We start from the raw sequence: 17038 nt of genomic DNA, 5'->3' as shown, positions 1-17038 counted from the left end.
TCATTTTGAAGTTTATCTTAACACTTTCATCATCTGTCTTCTAGTAAATGCTTTTAATCGGGTTTCTCACATTGATTAGAGGCATTTATTTTTACAATGTTGTTATCATATAAATTGCTCTCTGAGCTTTGTTCATTTTGCATCAGTACTTGCAGATCTTCTCAGGTTTCTCTGAAATTGTCTCCTTCATTATTTCTTGTTATATAGTAATCTTCCACTACATTCATGTACTATAATTTTATCCATCATCTCTAATTTATACCACCCTGTTTGTTTCTACTTTTTTGGATGAACAAATACATGAGGCATTTAAGTGTTTGTGGACAAAGCACCATGGGATGAAATGCTAGAGTCCCTTTGACACTATGAAAAAATGACGTTAGCAATATTTTTGTATTTCTGTGTACAAAGTTCCTTTTCCTCTTTCTTTGATCTTGCTGTAGTCTAGGTCAAAAGCCTTAACATAATTTAATAACTCTTTGGACAAAGTTCCCCAATTGCTTTTGGTCACAGAGGCCTACTTCACAACTCTCCATATGCCCAATTGTCCCACAGCTCCTTCATTACTTGGTCATTTTTCCCCCTTTTTTTTTTTTTTTTTTAACTAATCTTGTGGATGCGAGATAGAATACTTTTTTTTTTTCATTTCTCTGAATGATTTAGAGAATTTTTCACAAAGCTCAGTTTGGTTTTCTTACTTTGTAAGCTTGTCCATGGAACTTTTGACCATTTATTAGCTCAGAGAAAAACATTTATCAAGTTAAAACCAAACTTACTGATCATTATTAAAGTTTTGGTTCCATTATGTTCTGGTTGGATAGGTAATATACTGTTCTGGGTCAAATTATTTAATTTCAGAGTAATCACTTTTCTTGTAGTGTAAGTCATTTGAAAACCTTTTTAAAGTATTTTCTGTAATTTCTGTGACTAACTTTAGAACTGTTTTTGGATTATAAGTATTGCATGATATTATAACTACTATTAAACAGTATTTTTTCCTTACTTTTAAACAGGGTGTAGTAACCAACTTTGAAATCTTCCGTATGAGAGAGAAACAGGTGCCTGTTGATGTAGTGGAAATGAAAGGCAAGTTTCACTTTTTTGGGTTATTTTATGTCCCATGTTTATACAGTTGAGAGAAATGCTTCTGGTTTTATAAGCTTAAATAAGAATATACGTTCCACTCAGTATTGACCAGAATCTAAATATGTTTCTCTTACAGAAATTGCATTTCCAAGTGATATATTGAAATCTGTAAAAAATATTTAAGGGAGAATATTTAAATTAAAATAAGGTAGCATTTGTGAAGTGTTTTTGCAAATCTTAAAATGCTGCATAAACTTATATAAAAGTAAAAGTAGTTGGCTTAATTTGAAAAGTTAGTGTGATTATATCTGACTTTTCTAGCTTGGCTGTTTTTCTCTTGACAAAAATTATTTCTTCCAGTATCCTTCTCAGAAAGCCATCCTATAAAACAAAGAATATATATTTTTTATATTATTGTAGTCAATTTTCTTGTTTCTCTTTATTACACTGAATAAAATTGTGTAGATTTTTCCATTCTTCTCTGTTTTCACAGGTGTTTTTCTTTTTTATTTTTTTAGAGCCCAACTCTTTTGGAATCACCAAAAAGTACTGATATAAATATTTTAATATTTTTTTCTAATATTTGTGATTCCTTGATCACATAAGTAATAGAATTTCTGGATCAAAGGGTTATAGATGTTTTGGTCACTTTTTTTCATAATTCCATTTCCAAAATAGTTTGGTTGTATTGACTCTCATTTCCACCAGCAGTGCATTAATGTGGCTGTCTTCTACAACTTCCCTGGTGTTGACTATTCCCATCTTTGTCAATTTGTAGACTGTGAATTGAAACCTCTTGAGGGTATTTTAAGCATAAGTCTTTATTAATGCTTTAGAACATTCATACTTGCTTGAATATTTTTAGTGTTAAATGAAGATTGCCTATATCAATTGTCAGACTCATTGGAACCAGATTAAAATGTAATTGAGAAATGTTTAACAGAACAAGTAAAAATACAGGAGAACATAAATAATATTAATATGTTTTCTAAGTCAGTATGTGGCTTGCAAGTATTCATTGGGTTTGAACCATTGATTCAGATCCTTTTCATTCCACTGACAAAATATTTGTGTGAGTGTTTGAACACACTCCAAGAAAGCACTGAGAATACCACACATGGAAGTGGAAATGTTCCTAGGAAAATTTCACAACTCAGTTTTTACTAATGTGTCTAAAAATATTTCTGTTGTTTGAAACTATGTAAGGGCATAATTCCTTTCTTTTTGCCCTTAATGGGTTACTTTTTTTTTTTTAAACAGTAATTAGCATTTTTTAGTATTTAAAAGTTTGCAAAGTGCTTTATACATAGTAACTTACCTTATCCTCCCAACAACCCTGTGAGATACGTACTGTTATTTCTACCATTTTATATGTGAGGAAATTGAATCACACAGAGGTTAAGAGATTTTGCTCTCTTTGAAGTGGTTTATCTTATCTATCAGAATTGCTGGAAGCAATACCTGGATTTATTTCTGTCTGAACCATTAATCTCTTATAAAGGGTCATACATTAATTTACCAAGTTAAATATCCCATTTTAAGCATAAATATGTCTTTGTTTTTCGTCATCTTGAAAGTCATATTGCATAAACAGTTTATACTCTCAGGTTTATGAGGACCAAATGAAAAGTGCTTCGACAAGTCTTAAAGTACTATATAAATTCTACCTATTTTAACTATAGTTGTTAAAGTAAGACTGATTTATCAGTGATTGCTGAAGACTTAGGTTTGAATCTTTTCTCCTATACCTAATTTCTTTGTGTCCTAGTTTTTTCATCTGCAAAAGAGGTATGATTGTACTTGTAATATCTTCCTCACAGGATTGTTTTAAGACTCCAAAGTGATGTTAATTACTCTATAAACTTGAAATCACTATATAAACACCATGTTTTTTGTCATGTGAAAGGAAATATGAAAACTCCCATTTTGTCTTCCAGAAAGCATAATAGCCTTTGCTTGGGAACCAAATGGAAGTAAGTTTGCTGTGCTACATGGTGAGGCTCCTCGAATATCTGTGTCCTTCTACCATGTGAAAAATAATGGAAAAATTGAACTTATTAGTAAGTAGGCTTCATTTGTTTTATTGTTTTGTGTCACTGATGTATTGTTTATCCTTTGTGGACAGTGTTCATTTTAGTTACAGAGGGGCCAGTGTGTCTAGTAGCCTAACTCCTAACTCACAATTATTTAAATGTCTAATAAAAATAAAAAAGTGAAGTACAGTTTTAAATTATTGTAGATGGGGAGATTGGGGCTTTTTTTTTGGAAAATCTATGTATTAAAATACTCTTAGAACACCTGCATGTGAAAAGCATAATCAAGGATTCTTTTTAAAAATTCAGAAGTATTTTATTTTTCCAATTATATGTAAAGATTTTTTCAACATTCATTTTTGTAAGATTTTGAGTTCTAAATTTTTTTTCCCTCCCTCGCTTGCTTCTTCCCTCCCCAAGATAGGTTATAATTAAGTATTCTTGATCTTACTTTTTTTTTTTTGGCTGAAGCCAAGTGAGGCAAGTGACTTGCCCAGGGTCATACAGCTAGGAAGTGTTAAGTGTCTGAGTCAAATTTGAACTTGGGTCCTCCTGACTTTAGGGCTAGTTCTTTATCCACTGCACCACCTAGCAGCGCCTTTTGGTCTTACTTTTGCTTGAGAGTATTCTGAGCAATAATTTTCTCTTCTAGAGATTATATTCCAGCTAATCTAGCTTTCACTGCTGTCATTATGTGATATAGTAGTGGAAACTCAATTTAAAGAGTTGATCACATTAATTGATTTTTACATAAGGCAAAAATAAATAATTGTATGTTTGGGAGATGAGGATCCTTTTCTCATGCTTTCCTTATAACATAGATGATTTACATTGTTCTTTAAAAAAAGTGAGGCAAACAAATTAAAGAAATCTTAAATAACCAATGAACAGTAAGAGGATAGTTTTTTAAAGGAAAAAGTTCAAAGTGTTATCTTTTAAAAAATATAAACCACAGTGAAGTCTGTTAACAACTATAGTTTTCCTGCATAATATTGCAGACAGGAAATACAAGTGGGTAGTCTTTGTTTAGATTCCTGTCTCCCATCCCTTTTCATTTCTGCCTTTTAAAATTCTCACCCATCTAGAATTCTGTCTCTCTAAGAAACCATTCTGGGCAGACATAACCATTCAGATCTTTCCTTATGCTTCTGTTTTTTTTTTTTTTTTTTTTTTAATATTCTCTGCTTTGCCCTATGGGAGTTGACTAGAGAATGGTGAATGTTATGTCGCAATACTTGCTATTGGTGGTAAATTCCACAGAGACAAGAGCCACAACATGGTTATCTTTGTGTCTTCCCCACAGCTTAAGAAAATGCTTTACTGTGTAAGAGATGCTTTTAAAAATTTGGTTGAAAATGTAGAAAGCCATGTGTCTTTAATGACATTGTATTTAAAATGATTAAATAAGCTCCAGTTTCTAAGATTAATATTGAAGAACATGAATTTTGTGCCCAGACTTTTTAACGTTATGTTAACTGTTGGAGGTTCTTTTTGATTTATTTTGTTTTGGCTGTTTTGGATAGGTAAGATTGCCAAGTAAATGACCTCTGGAAGAGTAAATGGAAATGATTTGGAATGAGATATTTAATAGGCGAACTTGTTAATAAACAAACAGAATTTTTTTTAAAATCTAGAAAAAGCATATTTGAACTAATATCTAAAAACACAAGAAACAGTAGGAATAAGCTAACAAAAAACAATCAAACAAACTATAATGGAAGTATTTGCCCAAGTAAACTTCTTTTTAAAAAAATGATTTTCATGGGAAAGTTGTTCATTAACTTAAGCAGTATTATTTCCTCAATTTTTCCTGTTTTCCCTTGAAAAGAAATTTTAGATTATTTGCTTCAACCTTACATGATAGTCATCGTTTGTGGACTTTGAAAAACTCAACAGACCAGGTTTTAAAAATTTTACAATAGCATCTTAATTTTTTTTTCCAGTTATATGCAAATAGACAATTTCTAACATTTGTTTTTTTAAAAAAAATCAAGTTCCAAATTTTCTCTCTTCCTCTTTTCCTTTTTCCCCTTTACTTTCCCCCAAGATGATAGGTTATGTACTACATGTCGTTTTTTGAAACATTACTAGATATACTACAAACGTGATTAGCTAATTTGAAGACCTTCAGGGGGCAGCATTTTCTTTGGTTAGTCAAATTGGTCATTACTCCTCGAATAAAGAAAGCTACCTTAAAAAAAGATTTTAACAAATTATATTTTTCTTTTCAGAAATGTTTGATAAGCAGCAGGCAAACACAATCTTTTGGAGTCCCCAGGGACAATTTGTTGTTCTAGCAGGTCTGAGAAGGTGGGTTTTTCTTATTCAGCAGTACTTTTTGCTTGTTTTAAGGAATTTGCCATTTGTAGTAATCATGGAAAATTAAGTTCTGGTTCCTGTTCTTTGAATTCCCTCTTTGTAACATGAACGCACGTCCCAATGTTTGAGATACTTTATATAGAATATATTTTTGATCTTTGGAGAGGTGATCTTATCATTCCTCCTCATTTTACAGATGGGAAACTGAGCCCAGAGAGATGGAATGCCTTTCTCCTGGTGACAGCAGTAATAAGTGGCAGAAAAAGGGATTCCGCTATGTCTTTTGATTCCATATGCTGTGTTTTTCCATTGTATTCTATTGATACCTTTCTAATATTAATACACAACAGACTATCATCAGTGTCCTTAGATTTGAAGCTGTATAATTTTGGAAATGCTATGAGACCTAACATATGTTATATATGATCTTTGATCATATAAACATTTTCTGGAAGCTCCATTACTCTTTCTTATTGAGTACTGAATTATCATTTTCTATAACAATAATACTTTCATAATTTACATATTTTCTTGAAGAAAAAATAATTAAGAATGTTTGAAAATATTTTTATTCTTGAGATCAGTCATATAGTAACTAAAGAAATCCTTTTCTTGTTTCTGCATATTGGCCATTATCAAAGAAGATAGAGTGTTGCAAATGATGTTCTCTCATCACTTCTATATGTTATTGAAATATATTCTACTTCCTAATTTTCCCTATTTTATTTTAACATTAATATTATTTTTATTAATCTGTGAAGCCCTAGTCTTCCATTAAATGAAATGCTGCAGGTAAAACTGATGTCAGAGGGCAGTGAGAGGCCATAGTGGTTTATTCCATGCCTTACCTCTAGCTTTCACATAATTGTCAGGGTAATAAAGCTACTTGTATCCAATGACCAATTTATTTCTGCAGCATGAATGGTGCCTTGGCATTTGTTGATACATCAGATTGTACCATGATGAACATTGCAGAACACTACATGGCTTCTGATGTTGAATGGGATCCTACAGGCCGTTATGTTGTAACTTCGGTGTCCTGGTGGAGCCACAAGGTAAATACAATTGTTACTGGGCCTCTGAAAACAGGTAGTGAATGACATGGGTGATACTGTGACTACCTTGCGTTATATCTTGTATTGTCAGATACAGTGCCTACTTTCCTAAAATGTCTAGTGTTAATGAAGGGGTATGTGCTGAAATTATAGATCATTTGTCTTCATCTAAAAAAGGCCTCCATGCCTTGGAGAACCAATGTGACTTCAATAATTGCCAATTGAATGATTTAAGTCATAACAAGCAATGAGAATCAGCTCATAATTAAGATCAGAACTTCTTGGATAGACTCAGAAGACTTGAAATTTCGTTTCTGACTGACTGGCTCCCCAATGGATAAACCATATCTTCTTTTTCCCCTTTAAGCTTGGAAGTCCCATAGACCTCAAGTTCAACCTGTCTAAAACATATTTCTCCAAATCCATCGTCTTCCACCATTCCCAATTATTTTTCTTTTTTCTTTTTCTTTTTAATTTTTTTTCTTTTTTTAATAAAAACTTTATTTTCCTTTCCCCCACCCTGTCCCCTAGATCCAGATGATTTTCTTTTTTTTTCCACTTCCAGTATTTATTTTTTTCTTTTTCTTTTTTTTATTATAGCTTTTTCTTTTTTATTTATTATAGCTTTATTTATTTTATTATAGCTATTTTATTTTATTTATTTTATAATTTTTCAGCATTGACCCTTGTAAAACCTTCTGTTTCAACTTTTCTCCTCCTTCCACCTATCCCCTTCCCCAGATGGCAGGTTGACCAATACATAAATTAAATACAATATAAGTATACATGTCCATACAGTTATTTTACTGTACAAAAATAATCAGACTTTGAAGTAGCGTACAATTAGCCTGTGATGGAAATCAAAAATGCAGGCAGACAAAAATAGAGGGATTGGGAATTCTATGTAGTGGTTCATAGTCATTTCCCAGAGTTCTTTCCCTGGGTGTAGCTGGTTCAATTCATTACTGCTCTATTGGAACTGATTTGGTTCATCTCATTGCTGAGGATGGCCAGGTCCATCAGAATTGATCATCATATAATATTATTGTTGAAGTATATAACGATCTCCTGGTCCTGCTCATTTCACTCAGCATCAGTTCATATAAGTCTCCAGGTCTTTCTGCCCAATTTTTTTTCAAAGGGAGTGCCATTCTTATGGTTTTTCATCTTTATAATTTCAGTGGTTTTCTTTGACCAGTTGCTTTCCTCCATCCCACATAAATAGTCACTTTCCATTTCTTGCTTTTTTTCTATCCAATATCTTTCACATGTGATCACTGCTCTTCTATGTAGTCAATTTCTGTCTTAAAGGTCTGCCTCATCTCTTGCCTAATGTATTACATTTTCCTCTTTTAATTTCCCTACCTCAAGTGTCTTCCCTACTTTAGTCCAGTCTCTGCATTGCTGTCACAATGACAGCAATCGGAGTTTTAAAAATGGCATTAACTGTAGATATGATTATTTCATATCCCTTTCTTCCATCCCACTCATACACTTCATAAACCCCATTAGCTTCCTACTGCCTTTAGAATCGGATCTTATTCCCAAAATTTTTAATATACTAACACTTTTGAGACATTCTGTATAAACATTAAAGGCTTTGATTATCTTTCCTAAACCTTTCTTTATTTTACATTACTTCCCCAACATGCTCTGCACTAGCCAAATTGGCCTTGACTGTTTTACACTCTCTCTCTCCCTCCTTTCTTCCTTCCTTCTCTCCCTTCCTCCCCCTCTCTTTTCTGTCCCCCTCCTCTCTCTTCCTCTCCTTCCCCCTCTCTCTCTCTTCTCCCTTTCTCTTCCTCTCTCCCTTCTCTCCCCTCAAAATGTATTTCTTTCTTCTACCTCACAAAATCCTTTAAGGTGTAGTTCTACCTTCTCCATAAAGCCTTTTTCAATCCTTTCAGCAGCTCCTTCCCAAATTTTCTGGTATTTGTCTCTATTTGTATTTATTCTATTTACTTATTACTTAGTTTGTCATCCTTGTTAAAATGTGACTTCTGTGCCTTAAGTAAGATTGTTTCAGTTCTTAAATTTATAGACTAGCCTGTTGGCCATCTGGCACAAAATAGGACTTAATGCTTATTGATTGTTTTAGTGGAAAGTTTTTAGGGACTAGAGTGAACTTTTACTAGAGAGGATTGTTGTCTATGTATAGGGTTGACAGTACTTTGGTGAAGGAATAATGATGAATTTTATTCAGAGATGTAACTGTCTGCTGTGCAATAGATGCTAAAAATACAAAGACGAAAATAAAATTAGATTCTTCCAAGGACTATGTGATATGATGTCTCCTTTCTTGGAGAAGGTAGCACCTGAATTGAGCTTTGTAGAAAGCAAGAATCCTGAGAGGTAAAAGAGGAAGAGGGAGGACAATTCAGGCCTTGGGGAATGGCCCATGATAGTGGTGATAGAAGTCAGGTCTTAGAACACTGAATGTTTGAAGATAATGATGTAGAATGATACTTAGAGGAGAGACATTGGAGTTGAACCACAGAGGAGGAGCTTTGGGGCCAGGCTAAGAATTTTGTCTTTTCATATATTAAGGGTTAGAGATTGAGAGCTGGAAAAAGATTTCTGGAATCCATTGAGTTCAGTTCTTCCTTTTGTAAATGAAAGTTCAGAGAAGCTAAGCAGCTTGCTTGTGAACCTATGTCCAGTTAGTATTTGAGGTGGAATTCAAACCTAGATCTTCCTGTCTATTGCCTTCACCATCACATGATACTGCCACTCCTAAACTATGCTACTTCTTAAATATGATGGGAAGGCACTCAAGAGTTTTAAGTGAAGAAATGTTATGTTCATATCTGTGCTTTAGGAAGATTGTTTTGGCAGCTGTGGAAAATTGATGGAAAAGGAATAGCATAGAAGAAAGATGATAAGGGCATGAAGTAAAGTGATGACTGGATGAGTAGACAAGAAATGATGGATTCAAAAGTTACTGTGAAGGTAGAATAAGTAGGATTTTGCAACTGATAGAATATGACTCAGGTTGAGGGGAAGTTAAGAATGCCTCTGAGGTTATGAACTTTGGTGATTTGACAAATAATGATGCTAATTGAAATAAAGTGATGTCTATAGAAGTTAGGAAGTTTGGAAAAGATTTAATAGTAAGATGAGTTAAGTTTGAGTCATATTTGAGGTGCTTTTGGGATATCCTGGTAGAGGATGTTGAATTAGATTTCAAGAGACTGAGAAGGAATACTCTCATCAGTAGGAGGAAAATCAAAAGAGAGTAGTGATTAAAGAAGCCAAGGGAGAATAATATATCTAGGGGGAAGGCATGGGATTGAGAGCAGTGAGAATGGGCATTGGAGGTTGAAGTAATGACTAAGAATGGTATTAGGAGGAGTGAGGCAGAGGAAGAACTGGAAGGACATACTATGATCAGAAAGGAAAATGTCAGTCTTAAGAATTCTTGATGCTAGAATGGGGTGGGTTTTTTTTTGGGGGGGGGGGGGCGGTTATAAAGTTTGAGAAGGCCATCCCATGAATGCGTAAGAGGAAATATACAATAGGTTGTGTCAGTGAACTATGCATTAGTGTTCAAAGAAAGGCCAGCATAATTATTTGAGTGCCCTTTCCCCTTTCCTCTCCCCTATTTATATTAAACCTAGAATTATGTTGTATTCCCAGGATCTCTGTGTACATGCCTAGAGTCATATATTTCACAATTTCTACTCTTAGGTGGATAATGCGTACTGGTTATGGACCTTCCAAGGACGTCTCCTTCAGAAGAATAACAAGGATCGTTTCTGCCAGTTGTTGTGGAGGCCTCGGCCCCCAACCTTGCTCAGCCAGGATCAGATAAAGGTATGTTGCCCCCCAGCATATTGTTAGGAGGTTTGTTTATATGACTTTGGAGGAAGTTACTAGTTTAGTTTTACTTTGTATTTTCATTGCTATTTAGAGAATGTGATTAACGATATTTTAAGACCCCACTCTTAAGAGGGAATTTTTTGTTTTTAGGATAATCTAATCTAAATAAAAAGTTGCAGTTTTAGGGGATTATGTAGGCTTTTTTATTTTTATTTTTTTTTTGTGGCTTCTCACTTTAGCACCTTCAGAGAATCCTAGCTATTTTAAAATATATCAATAGCATCCCAAGAACTCTGGTATAAACTGAAGTGGTTGTGAATGGGAAAGTTGTTTAAAAAACTTTTTAATGGGTTTAAAAGCAACATTTCTGTAGGATTTGCATAATTATAATGAAATAAGTTAATATTAGGTCAAAGCTAAGAGTAAATCCCAGGGCTAGAGAAGAAAGTTCCTCTAGATGAAGGGGAAGCCTGTTTTTAAAAAGAATGTTAGATCACTTTCCTGGGGGAGGGGGGAGTGTATTTATTTAATTTTTGTGGGTGATGGTTCTTTCTGGTAATCTTGAAGTTTACTTTTTTGGGGGGGGAGAGGGGCTGAGGCAATTGGAGTTAAGTGACTTGCTCCAGGGTCACACAATTGAAGTTTACTTTTGATTCAGACTTCAGATGTTTAAATCCTGAGTGATTTGTTTTTGTTTTAGCAAATTAAAAAGGATTTGAAGAGATACTCCAAGATTTTTGAACAGAAGGATCGTTTGAGCCAATCCAAAGCCTCAAAGGTAAGTCTTGTTCCTGACCTCAATAAAAGGCCAAAACCAGCTTTTTCATGATGTAGAAAAATCAACCATGTTGATTATTGGTGAAGAGAGCATCATGACTACACAGGAAAGAAGGACAACATTGAAATGTTTTTCTTTTTTTTTTTTTTTTTAATTTTAAAATTATTATTATTATAGCTTTTTTATTTACAAGATATATACATAGGTAATTTTTCAGCACTGACAATCGCAAAACCTTGTGCTCCAATTTTTCCCCTCCTTCCCCCCATCCCCTCCCCCAGATGGCAGGTAGACCGATACATATTAAATATGTTAAAGTATATATTAAATACAATATATGTATACACATCCATATAGTTATTTTGCTGCACAAAAAGAATTGGAGTTTGAAATAGTGTACTATTAGCCTATGAAGGAAATCAAAAATGCTGGCGGACAAAAATATAGGGATTGGGAATTCTATGTAATGGTTCATAGTCATCTCCCAGAGTTCTTTCGCTGGATGTAGCTGGTTCAATTCATTACTGCTTTATTAGAACTGATTTGGTTCATCTCATTGCTGGAGATGGCCACGTCCATCAGAATTGATCATCATATGACTAAAAACCATTACATTGAATTCCCAATCCCTATATTTATGCACACCTGCATTTTTGATTTCCTTCACAAGCTAATTGTACAATATTTCAGAGTCTGATTCTTTCTCTACAGCAAAATAACGTTTTGGTCAGGTATACTTATTGTGTATCTAATTTATATTTTAATATATTTAACATCTAATGGTCATCCTGCCATCTAGGGGAGGGGGTGGGGGGGGTAAGAGGTGAAAAATTGGAACAAGAGGTTTGGCAATTGTTAATGCTGTAAAGTTACCCATGTATATATCCTGTAAAAAAAAGGCTATTAAATAAAAAAAAAAAAAAAAAAAAAAAGAATTGATCATCATATAGTATTGTTGTTGAAGTATATAATGATCTCCTAGTCCTGCTCATTTCACTCAGTATCAGTTCACGTAAGTCTCTCCAGGCCTTTCTGTTGGTCATTTCTTACCAAACAATAATATTCCATAATATTCATATACCATAATTTATTCAGCCATTCTCCAGTTGATGGGCATCCACTCAGTTTCCAGTTTCTGGCCACTACAAAGAGACCTGCCACAAACATTCTTGCACATACAGGTCTTTTTCCCCTTCTTTAAAATCTCTTTGGGATATAAGCCCAGTAGTAACACTGCTGGATCAAAGGGTATGCACAGTTTGATAACTTTTTAAGCATAGTTCTAAATCACTCTCCAGAATGGCTGGATGTAGAAATGTTTTTCTTTATAAGAATACTGAAAATATACCTCTTTTCCTATACATTAAAAACATATTAGGGAGGTTTGAAATCAGCTTCATATAATTGATGTTCTTGAAGTGTCTAGTTCTTGGTACACAAAGGATATAACCCAATTATTGTCATTACTTTTCACTTCTATAATATGATGAAAATGCTAGTTTTTACCTAATAGTAAAGATTCTCTATCCAAAAGCACTTTGTTATATAAAGGCTAAAGTCACTTCCAAAATAAGGTGGTTTCTCTCTCTGTGTCTCCTCCTATAGCCTCGTAGCAACCAAAGTAATATTCCAGTAAAGGGAACTGTATTCTGAAATGGAGGAAAATCAAGAACAGAAAAAAAAGACAGCTCCATTTTCCTTATCCCTTTGTTTTCCCCTAAGTATTTTTTAATTAAAATTTTTTTTTCTCTCAAGTTATAGTAACCAATATTAAAAGATTTTCAGGTGATTTTAGTACATACTTAATGCCTTAGGGACTCAACTCGTTTAGTAATACCCTTCTACATTTTTCTCTAGGAATTAGTAGAAAGGAGACGTACAATGATGGAAGATTTTAGGAAATATCGAAAAATGGCCCAAGAACTTTATATGGAACAGAAAAATGAGCGTCTGGAATTACGAGGAGGTAAATCACAAATGCTATAATGATCTGATGCTTTACATGTTTGTTCTGTATCTCAGAGAGGTAAATATATTTTAAAAACTTTTGGATACTCAGGGAATGGCGGCTAAATTAAGGCTGTTAAAAAGCACTTTTGCATCTGTATTGCGAATACTTCCTTATCCTTGAAAAAACTTAAAACTGAAAGTTTGATGTTAATTTTTGTTTGAATACAGAAATGCTTTTTTTTTTTTTTTTTTGATATTTAAACCATTGAGTTAAAATGGAAAAATAAGAGATCTTTTTTTCCTTAATTTTTATTTGTTCTTTTGTAACTATTGGTTCATTACAAATATAACATTGCTGTTGAACATCCAAAGTGCTCTAAATATCTTATGTAACTGTTTCCCTTTCTTTTTTTAGGTGTAGACACTGATGAACTAGATAGCAATGTAGATGATTGGGAAGAAGAGACAATTGAATTTTTTGTCACTGAAGAAATTATTCCTCTTGGAAACCAGGAGTAATCTGATAAGGTCCTGGTAAGATTAACTATTTGTTATGCTTTCTTGTCAGTTTTCTTTCCCTTCCATATCATTATCTTATAAATAGGATGTAAAATAATTAGGTGTTCATGAGACTAAAATCTTTCCATGTCTAAGCAGCTGGTGGCACAGTGGATACAGTATAGATCCTGGAGTAGAAAAAACTGAATTAAAATCTTGTTTGTCTCAATTTTCCCAATTGCAAAATGGGGATAATAAAATAATAATAATACCACCTGTCTTACAAGTTTAATATGAGGATCAAATGAGATAATAATTGTAAAAAACTTTTAGGACCATGCCTAGCTCCCAGGTGTTCTTTATTTTAAAGTCCAGACTCTTATCCATTATACCATGTTCTCTCTTTGTGTTAATTAGTCTGATGATAACAATCAGAACTTTTTATATGAGATTTCCTAGATGAGTACAATACCACTTCATAAAAAGATGAAACAGACCTGCAAATTACTAATGACTACAAAGTGAATTAATAGACTTAGACTTTGAGAGACTGAGGTGGAGGACCTGGTCTGGAGCTAAAATGAACTGGTGGAAAGTACATTTTATACTACCTAGCTATGGGCTTCTCTGTCTCTTGAGATCATTGGGGGAGAGAAGGGGCCAGGAAAGTCAGCATTGGGCATTATTGCTATAAGGCCAAGTATCCCCATTAGCATATATTGGTATTACTCATCCCTGAATTCCACACAGTTTCACCATCAGTTCTACTTGGAAAGGAATCCTTTCCCACAGGGACTGAGCTAGCTTATTCAGTATCACAGGGATTAGCTTTAGTTGTTTTGAGTTTTTTTATAGCACCAAAGCAACTACATTTATTGCTGTATTGTCAGGATGACAATAAGGGACTAATGAGCAGCCTTGGCTGTAGCAGTTTATTTCATGTTTATATTACATTGTCATGTAGTTGTTTATTTCATGTGATAACTCACTTGATTTGGATATCTTCTGATCATCAAGTGTGTTACTTATTCCCTATTTCTTATTTAATGAATTAATAAGTTTACTAGCACCAAAAGTATTAAATAGAGACCGGAAGACCATTTGTCAAAAACATTTTTAGGATGGATTTCTGGCAATGGATAGGAGATGAGACTCAACTTTGCATTTCTAAGATTCTGTGATCATCTTTGTCTTCTTGGAATGTTCCAAGGAAAAGGGAATAAATGATAACATTACTTGTAATTGCATATAGCCTTTTTTCTAATAAAAGGTGCTTTTGCATGTTGAGTAAAACAAATAATAATTTTTTTTTTTTTAATCATTGCAGCATTGCCATATCTCGTGCCAGAAGTGGAGTTCATCCTTTTGCAGAAAGCCTACACAGCTTCTGAGTTATTTGTGTTTTCTCTTGCTCTCTGGACAGTGAATACACCTGGATCTTTCCATTCTGACACATTTTGTGCCTTTAAATCCCAGTGTCTGCATTGTGGGAGGTTTTAAGGCACTGCTTTTAAATTCTTACTTTTGGGGGATTTTTTAAAAAATCCAAAAACACCAGTATTTGCTACTCAGACTTTTATGCAGTGCTACTGGCAGGTAACTTTTGATTACTGCTCTTGGTAGCATTTCTTAAGTGTATCATCCCCACAATCACACAATGTTGCCATTCAAGGACTCTCTTTATGTCCCAAGTGCATGGACTGGTGTTCTTTTTGTTCCAGAAAAAATCTGCAGGAAAACAGTGTATCTTTCACATGTTAGTGTGCTGAAGCAGCGCTACAGCGGGCTATACCCTCCACCCTTCAGGTTGTGATAGGGTTTCTCAACAGGTTGAACATGGAAATAAAAAGCAGACCTATGTCAAAAAGCCGTCTTTCTCATCTCTTTTAAACCTACAAAATTATCTTAGACTTAATTTTTTTTTTCTCCCATAATCTGTTTGGAAATGGAAAATCGTTTTCAAGGCAGAACTGTGTTGGTGTGTATCATTCTGATTCTATTATTTATATTTCATTTACAAGAGTATTCTATTTGAGTGATGAAACAACATAGAAATTATGTGCATTTAGTTGAGAGTGCTTCAGAAAGTGTTACAGCACTAACAAGTGTTTGTTTAAAATGCAGTAGTTAAGAGAATTTTTACTTTGTGGAAAATTCATGTCATCTCACTTTGATGAGACTCAAAGTGAGTCTCAAATTCAGAGAGACTTGGTTGAGGTTTAATCTTCAGATTATGGTCTTTCCTTTGAATATTTTAAATGCCACATTCCTATTCAAGAGATAGTATGCAAACCTTTATGCTCTTACTCCTGTTTCATTTTTAAACTGCCTTACTAACCCCACTGTGATACTTCTTGTCCTTTAATGTTCTTCTTCCTATCAGAGGGTCCTAAAATGCTGTACTTGGACTGGGTCACCTTTATGGTTCAGTTCAGTTCATACCAGAGAAAAAGTTTTTATTGGGATGAAAAATAGGTGGTAAGTTTTACCAAGAATTAAGTTTTATGTGTTGGTATGCAAAGGCAAAAACATTCTTGAAGCCAAATTTATTGAAGCATTCCGGGGGTTTCATAGTGGACAAAGTTTCTAGTTTTTGCCAGCTGCCCTTAACTTCTAAGATGACAAGTAATATTTGTTACCACTTTGTATACAAAAGAGAGCAATAATATCAGATTGCTTTTAAGCTATTTTTCCTCTACTTTCCTTCCGACTCTCCTCTTATGTAAGCCTTTAAGCAGCCCTGGCATCTACTATTTGCTTTATAATTAATTTTGTGATATCCAAAATTCTCATAACTCTCATGAAATATTCTGATCCTGTTTAGTTCATCATATTACTTCCTTAGTGTACATATTTCATGGTATCTCAGGTTACCCTTTTCACATTTTTTAGATCTCAGTATACCAGTACTTAGTTTTTTGAGTTTTTCCAGAGAACAGTGGCATGTTATCTGATGATTGATGGATTTTAAACAGGGCTGTTCTAACATTAGCATTTAATGTCTTTTAACTTCTTAGTTGTAATTGTTTTACATAATTTATAAATAAAAGATTTCTGAAATATTTGTGCTTGATTTAATAAGCTTTCCCTCCATAGAAGTGGATTTTTGTATAGCTTATTTAGAATTAGTGATAGATTTGAGCTTCTGGCTAACTGGTCTCATTATTACTGATCTACCAGCTACATGGAGCAGATTCTATTGGTAGAGTCTATTATTGGAAAGCAATTAATTATATCGAACAATTATCACTTGACTCGCATTTGAGATCTTTCTTCATCTTGTTTTGCCTTTTTAATATTCTTCCAAAAATATAGCCCTGAGAACTAAGTACAGTACTCCTTGTGTGGACCGACTAGTGCAGATCACAGTGGACTTGTTACCTCCCTCATTTTGTTGCTCTGTGCAAACCTCACAAATTTGGTGCAAACCTCTCATCTTTGATTGATTTCACAGGATTCTACCTCACTTTTTCTATTTAAGGCAAACTGCTCTACCTGTT

The 17038-nt window shown here is 33.8% G+C and overlaps 2 protein-coding genes across 2 annotated transcripts in view; both read left to right on the top strand.

Annotated features, from left to right (window-relative positions):
• Positions 1-16600, top strand: part of EIF3B (eukaryotic translation initiation factor 3 subunit B) — a 32627-nt gene extending 16027 nt beyond the window's left edge. The window contains exons 11-19 of the mRNA XM_003761536.4: positions 1014-1086; positions 3024-3146; positions 5351-5429; positions 6355-6493; positions 10181-10306; positions 11013-11090; positions 12948-13056; positions 13456-13574; positions 14866-16600. Coding sequence (XP_003761584.1) covers positions 1014-1086; positions 3024-3146; positions 5351-5429; positions 6355-6493; positions 10181-10306; positions 11013-11090; positions 12948-13056; positions 13456-13559 — 831 coding nt within the window. The 3' untranslated portion in view covers positions 13560-13574; positions 14866-16600. The remainder of the gene's footprint in view (positions 1-1013; positions 1087-3023; positions 3147-5350; positions 5430-6354; positions 6494-10180; positions 10307-11012; positions 11091-12947; positions 13057-13455; positions 13575-14865) is intronic.
• LOC100915141 (kinesin-like protein KIF19) overlaps positions 15196-17038 on the top strand; it is a 100138-nt gene continuing 98295 nt past the window's right edge. The window contains exon 1 of the mRNA XM_023497486.2: positions 15196-15319. Within this exon, the coding sequence (XP_023353254.2) occupies positions 15196-15319 (124 nt within the window). The remainder of the gene's footprint in view (positions 15320-17038) is intronic.

This window comes from Sarcophilus harrisii, chromosome 1, assembly GCF_902635505.1.
Source record: "Sarcophilus harrisii chromosome 1, mSarHar1.11, whole genome shotgun sequence".
Taxonomy (NCBI): domain Eukaryota; kingdom Metazoa; phylum Chordata; class Mammalia; order Dasyuromorphia; family Dasyuridae; genus Sarcophilus; species Sarcophilus harrisii.
This window is presented reverse-complemented; position numbering and strand designations above follow the sequence as displayed.